This window comes from Trichoplusia ni, chromosome 5 (assembly GCF_003590095.1).
Source record: "Trichoplusia ni isolate ovarian cell line Hi5 chromosome 5, tn1, whole genome shotgun sequence".
NCBI classification, from domain to species: Eukaryota; Metazoa; Arthropoda; class Insecta; order Lepidoptera; family Noctuidae; genus Trichoplusia; species Trichoplusia ni.
In genome coordinates, this window is record NC_039482.1 from 7,097,505 (window position 1) to 7,104,846 (window position 7,342).

The 7,342-nt window shown below is 35.6% G+C and overlaps 1 protein-coding gene across 1 annotated transcript; it reads right to left on the reverse strand.

Annotated features, from left to right (window-relative positions):
- Nucleotides 1–247: 247 nt before the first annotated feature.
- Nucleotides 248–4,739, reverse strand: LOC113494270. Its single transcript, XM_026872540.1, has 4 exons — nucleotides 4,542–4,739; nucleotides 3,244–3,303; nucleotides 1,153–1,335; nucleotides 248–443 (listed from the first exon to the last, which is right to left on the reverse strand). Exons 1-4 carry the CDS (start codon nucleotides 4,543–4,545, stop codon nucleotides 340–342), a joined length of 351 nt encoding a protein of 116 aa, XP_026728341.1. The 5' UTR covers nucleotides 4,546–4,739; the 3' UTR covers nucleotides 248–339.
- Nucleotides 4,740–7,342: the final 2,603 nt, after the last annotated feature.

Below are 7,342 nucleotides of genomic sequence, written 5' to 3' on the forward strand. Positions count from 1 at the left end.
ACTTTTCAATATTACAGCTCATTAAATCCATGAGAAAAAAACATGGGCTTGAAATGATTAAGGTATTGTGTGAATGATCTAAAATAGGAAGAGTCAAGTAAGTAAAAAACAATCTTTCGTATGCTGGCTGAGAAAACCGTTGGAGTACAGTCTATAATTATGTAATGTAAAAGTTTGTCTTAATAAAATAGTCCTACAAAACTTACTACTGGCCAGCTAGTTCTAATGGAATAAATGAAAAAAGAAAGACAGTTTTATGTTTAATTAGCAACATACTCTTCAAGGGTAGGTATATAAATACTTTTATGATTTAATATTAATTGTAGAAGATTCTATTCTTCAAGGACGCTGGCATCTCAATTTCTTCGTGTACGGATCAGGTTTGCACACCTCATACGGCATACACTTGACGCCTGCGCAGTACACGCCGCCGCCACCGTTCACTGAAAGTAAGAAATGGAAAAATATTACGAATTTGTGGTAAAAAAACCGTGAAAAAATTAACAATTAATCTGCTATCCATAATTTTTTGTTTGTATAATATATAAGTACTCTTGTATTAAGAAAATATTGGGCCAAAGGTAACACCTTGTGGAAGCCCAAGAGAAAAAAAAATCTTGCTGGAGTCTTCGAAGTTAGCGGGTCGAACTCGAATGCTTGTAGCAGACGTATTCCTAAAAAAGCTACGGACAAATTCAGATAGACGAAGGTAAGGGAAAGGAAATAGCCTAGCAGTGAGACGCTAACGGAAATTACAGATAGAGGCAGATGAATAACGAAGAGGATGATCTGTACTAAGTCGAAGCCCGAATACCGCAGAGTGCCCATAGTAATTATTGCTAACAAACTTTTTGTCTTTGTCCTGGCTGGAAGCTTGTTAAATCCAACCACTAAGTGCGGTGAAGCAATCAAAGTCTGCAAGTAACTGCAGAGGCCACACCTAAAAATGAATTGATTAAAAAAATCTAAATACCCACGTCTTTAAATGTCACTCCATTCGAATGTTATCTAAATCGGTTTTTATAGTTGTAAATTGCATTTGCCAAAACCAATCGGAGCGACAAACAAACAAACAAGAAAGAGTTTATATAAACGTGGGAAAAGACCTTGCAACGGTATACTGACTTCTTTTGTCTATAGAACATTACTTACTGTTATATTTATCATTGTATCCAGCCCCGTTGCTGTAAGGTGCCGGATAAGAGCAGGACTTCGCGTTGAACTGGTTTGGGCAGCACACCTTCCCATACTTCTGGCAGTCAGCGTCTGAGTAGCACTTAGGTTTGCTGTCGTAGACCTTGCTCGGGGGTGGACAGTTGCCATCTCTGTATGCAGCTGTGGAACATTAAAGAATATTTTGATTTATTTATTAGTAAAGGACATCCTTAAAATTGAGTTTATGTAGACTGGAAAATTAGCAATGTTTTTTTTTCCTGACACCGCCATTATGTTTATTAATCTTTGTGACTCAGAGCATAAACACAAAAATGCTTGTCTTACATGGGGATCAACATCTACACCCCGGTTTGGCGTTAAGACCTCAACCCCTCGACTAGCCCTGTAGTCAAAAACGCGAATTTTAAACTAAGTAGCACCTCTGACAGAAAAAAAATTTGTTGTGGTAATGGGACCACGATAGCGGTGATTATATCTGCAGAAGTTTTGGTTTAAGAGCTGGTAGAATGAACCTTAGACTGATTTCCATAAATTTGAAAGTGAATAGTAGTGTAGTACTTTAATTTATTTACTGTAATTTTCTCTAGAAAATTCACTTACACGAGGAACAACCATGAGACACCCCCATCGAGTTTCAAACACGCACACAATGGTACACGGCGTGATGATACCACTTGGCTATCCTAGTAACCGTGGTTCCTAGTAACCAAACAGCTATCCGGGATGTCCGTGCAATTAAATTCAGTGTTTGATCCGTACTAGTCTGTCACCAAGTCAGGAAAGCGTGCAAACTGCCGTGATGTTGTAACCAGTGACATTGGCCGTTCAATAATTAAAAACGAATCTAATTAACTCTGACAATGAGATATCTTCTTTCTTTACCATCGCGTTTAAAAGGATGTGATTCATAATTATATAAAACTTGTTTGTTTTTGTTTTAGTAAAAAACTGTTTCTTTAAGATAGGTACTATTGATCGTTGACTGCAAGGATAGCCGAGTGATTATCAATACGCCAAACCCACTGAACGCGACATATTGTGGGTTCGTTCGGATCCCGCATAGCATGTGTGATCCATGGGTTTGAGACTGGGTATATTTAAATGTTAATGAAAACTTCGCAATACAAGGATTACATTTCATAATGCAGGAGTAATTGTTGAAGAATATTCTGGTATTTTCTTTTTCTGCTTCCAGTATACGACATGTCACAGGTTCGATCCCCGACGAGGACAAACGTGTGATTCACGATCGTCTGGGTGTCTTTGAGCATATGTGTTCCCAAGGCTTAAACTCTTTAATGAGACATTAATTTTTTTAAATGATTTCAAATCTTTAGAATAGATAACCCATTTACACAAAACCATCTAAACTAAGTAGTTACGTCAAGAGACTTGTAAAATCATGCGAATATAAGGAAAAAATCGCAAAAATAATAACAATGAAAAACCTTACTTACGAACTAGTATTATCCTGTTTTTTATTTATGAACCTATTGACGTAAAGAAGGGTTAAATAAAGCACCAAGCCACATCAGAGAAAATCGGATAACCCGTTTTTGATTTGAATGCGTATAAACCTAGAGACAAACAGTCGACTGTTTAAAAAATATAGTTTTGGCTTTGTTATCGTAAGGATTTGTATACATGAAGGTGTAGATTTGATCCCAGACCAATGTGACTTTTTCAAAGCTATGTACTTTCTTAATTATAAAGACACCATTGACATACCTACTGTGAACGAAAACATGGTGTGGAAACCGGGATGCCAAATATTGGAGTTTACAATCGGCAATCGGCAGAGAGCTAGCGTGGTGGAATCTAGTCTATCCAAAAGTGGTCTGATTTTGGCGATAAGACCATTGTGGCACCATGTAACTATTTACTTCATTCCAATCGTATACTTATGTGGCGTGTAATAAAGAATGTTCTATTATATTTTATCAATGCTCAAGAATTCTAGGTCCATATGTGCCGTGCAGTGGGACATTTACAGGCTGGTAATAAAATATCGTTTGTAGACACGATCTCACATAGCTATATGTACATAATCATGTTTAAATAACATACCTGATACAAAATTGCAGGCTAGCAGCACAGCCACAATGAATCCGATGACATTAAAAAGACCTGCAAAAGAAAAACCAGTTTTAAATTGTTGAATTGGACTTGCATGTTGGCTTTATATTGTTTGTTATGTTTTACTTATTTATTTAATGACAGCTTACACACTCGTATTTATCGGGATAGGCTACATGAGCCGCCGCGTTATTAAGGACTTCGGTTGGGTCCGAAACTAGGGTCATCCCGATAAGTACGCGTAAGAAAACCGTTATAATATAAATCAATATGGATTTCTCTTAGGAAAGTTGTTACATATGAGTTAAAAGATCCATGTTATGTTATAATGACGTTACCAATTATTAAAGAGTAACTAATCGGTTGGGTGACCAACTAGGTTGAGAGTTGGTTTTATGACCGTAACAAACGTTGCTTAACCGACATTTTTATCTTTAAGTATTTGTTGTTATAGAGGCAGCAAAAATACATCCGTTTTAATTTTAACTCCCTATCTATTACGATTCACACAGTACGTAGTTGACGGATGGACGGACAGATATCATAGTCTCAATAATAGCGTAATGTTTTTACGCTTTGCGCGAAAAAAGTTTTTGAATTTTTTGTTTCAACTGATCATTCAGTTTTTGAGCTTACATTTTTGTGGGGTTCAATAATTACTTTAATAACACAAATGTATAATATAATACATATAATTTATTTGCACGATACGATTTTAAACGCAGTTAGGTCTAGATAATGTTTTATTTTGGATTGCAATGAATGTGCGTAGAGCAACCGTAGCTAGTGCAGCTTAACCTGTTTAAATCCAGTTTACAGATTATATTTAGCTGTTAGGAGCATTCGAGATATGATTATACGCGTAACAAGTGAAAAACTTAATGAATAAACAAATTAAAAAGCCATTACTAAAACTACCGCATAAATAAATGTAATAATCGCATTTTCGGATTATTTTGACATGCATATCTATCCCACTCATGTATTCCATATTCAATCCACTTCAAAAGAGAGGAGGTCGACAATTCTTCCGCGTTTCTTTTATTTATTTTACTGAATGACACGATACATTTGATTATTTTTATCTAAAGTGAAATAGCTGTCATTTGGTCCCATATGTGGATTAAGTTTGGCTCAATGGTCTTTAATTGAAGTATTGTATGTTTTGCTGTTAAAAATATTGTGCACATAATTTTAGAACTTAATTTCTAACAAAACACTACCTAGAAAGCTTAGTAATTAAAAAAATTTTTAATATAAATCATAGAAAATTAAAACGAAACACTTACTCATTCTTGCAGTCCAATTAAAGACAACAGTCCGTCTAACCTCAATGCAGGTTCCTTAATGACTGAGTGTGTTAGTACACAGTTCTGATTCATCTGTTGATATGAAATGCCGTATGAGTAAGCTATAATAACTAATATGTAGGTATATTTTACGTTTTAGAATTCCCACTGACTTGTGACGAGGTAAATAAGGTTTGCTAGGTTTGTACAGTCATCCTACTATTATTATAAATAGTAGTACACATAATGTTTATTACCCTTTCACGCAAAAACAACTGAACGGATATGATACGAAATTTGGCCCACTGATAGTTTAGAACCTGGATAGTTTTTATTCCAGTTTTCGATTTTCGTTTGAAGCCGCTAGCAAGGGAGCCAAGTGCATCAGAGTACGTGCCTCAGCCTCTTAAGGTATCATATTTGTAGTTGTGGAAGCTTGCCAGTGCACTAAATCATCTCAAATACAATCATAGTCAAATACATCGATACAAGTCATCTCGCCCAATGTACGTAAACTGTCATGGGTTGGATCCCCGCATAGGAAATATTTTCCCTGAGTCTGGGTGTCTGGGCATGCGACTTGAATGTTTGTGAAATCCCCCGCGATACAAGGTCAAATTCCTATGAGCGGGAGTGGTTTTTCGTCGACAAAAGAACACCAAGATTGTTTTCCTTTTTTAAGGACCTAAATACATGGAGTATCGCTTCTACCTATTTGTATGTGAAACGATGAAACTATTGTAGACTAGATGCTAGATAATTGCAGGTTATTGTGCAAGTCTTATCACGGGTAATCCCTAGTTACCTACATGCTATAACCCTGCTCTAGTTTCTTACCTTCCGCCGTCGCAAAAACCTTAATCCCGTCTATTTATGAATGTGAGTAATGTTTTACAAATAATGATATTACGAGTTCATTACAAGTTTAAAAGTGCCCCCAGTGATTGAAGTCGAAAGGGAATCGTTTGTCTTTGTATGATCATGTAAAGTGAAGTGATAAATCGTTTGGTGTTAAAACTTATGAGTTTACATGTGGAGAGGGAGGCCAAAGAAAGTTTAGATGGAGTATAAATGAAAAGAGATATGCAAGAAAAGGGAGTTATTGCCAGTGCAATGCCACGACTGACAGGACAATATGGAAGAAGAAAATGTGTTGCGCTGACCAGAAACAGGAAAAAGAAAAAGAGGAAGGAAGGAAGAAGTTTACACTTGAAAACTATTTTCTCCTTCCAGAGTATTTACTTCTGCCGAGGCAGCGGGATTATAAGAAAAGTTTACCCTGGCCTCGGTAAACGAAGGGCAAAGGAAGGATCATGGATAGGTTTGGTCAGTAAGAGTCTGACATTCCCTTCCGCTCAACCCAAAGCAGGAGACATTTAGTGATTCATCATCTGAAAAAAAATGATCTTTTACTTGGTCCCAACCAGCACGTATTAAAGAAGTCTGTAGCAGTTCGGAATGAGAGAGAGAGAGACACCATTCACCATTCACATTTTTTGCCACTTGGTACTTAAGTAGTCTCTTCAAAATCGTCTTCCCCGTAGAACAATGATGCTTATAGTTTACAATCTGTCTTTCAATATTTTCCTTGTAGGTCCAGTGAATCATGTGTTTCTGTGTTTACCCCAAGCTTCATTTAAAAATGTGATGATGCTGCAATCAATTTCAAGACATAATATAAAATTTAGACTTTACAGCTGAGTAATCTCAATACGCCTCAAGTTCCGTCATTTTATGAAATAATGACTGACTCGAATAATTTTAGCTTCGTTGAATTATAATTGTATGTTAAGAGAGATGTCTTAAAAATATTTTGATAACAGTTTATTCATGCGTATTTATCGGGACATGTCCCGACTAGTATCGGCCCTAACCGCACTCTTTAATGAAATGCAAGCCGTTATCAGATAATTATTAATAACATCATAAAGTATACACAAAATCAAAACAAAAAAAGTAACAAAAATAAATCGATTTGATAACGAACCCCGTCTCCTAGACCGTGTATAGTCGATATTATCGTCTTGGCTGAACACAGTTATTCCTTTGCCGTCTTAGCAAGTCCACGCGAGCCGCCCGCTTGGCGCGAACACGCGAAAATATCGTTTCGATGAATAAAAAACATAACCTAACCCTAAAACTTTTCGTATAATTAATTAATGATTTGTATTCAGTAAGTTAATATGGGTTTTAACACGCGAATATTCAGTTTAAGTTTTGTTTTTATTGAGAGATGTCGTTTAAAATTGAATAAAGAATGGTGATATAAAATCTTGATAAAGTTGCGTTGTATGGTGAATAAAAAATATGTTTTATATAACCTAGTGATAAAATATTACTATCGAATAGTGTTCAAATACTTATAGATTTGAAATATTCAGATTCGCACAGAATTTACGGTTCGGTGTTTTTAAATATTAGGTTTCTTTAAAATACAAATACAGGATCTGGATGGGCTGAATTAAAATACAGATACAGCGACAGTCATTCTTTTTTAATAAGAACATACACACATTACACTCTCCAATTATTTATTGCTTATGTCTGCTGCTAATTAAAACAGTACAGAGATAAACAACGTGGTGTCATGGAAATCATAAGAATTTTTCTGCAAAATCTTTTTCATGAAAAGTAATTTTCTATTACTAGAACCTTTTTACGATACAATAATACTGCATTTTTCCACAACATTTTCTATAGCAACACATCTTGTTAAATTTGTAAAAAAAAACAAACAATGTCCTGGACTAATTGATTCTTTTTTAAACCATTGATTAGTTCATGAGGATCAGATTAAGACA

Coding starts and splice junctions, on each gene's coding strand:
- LOC113494270 (XM_026872540.1), bottom strand. Junction 1,336..3,243: donor AGCCTGCAATTTTGTATCAG/GTATGTTATTTA, acceptor AATGTTCCACAG/CTGCATACAGAGATGGCAAC. Junction 444..1,152: donor ATACAATGATAAATATAACA/GTAAGTAATGTT, acceptor TCTTACTTTCAG/TGAACGGTGGCGGCGGCGTG.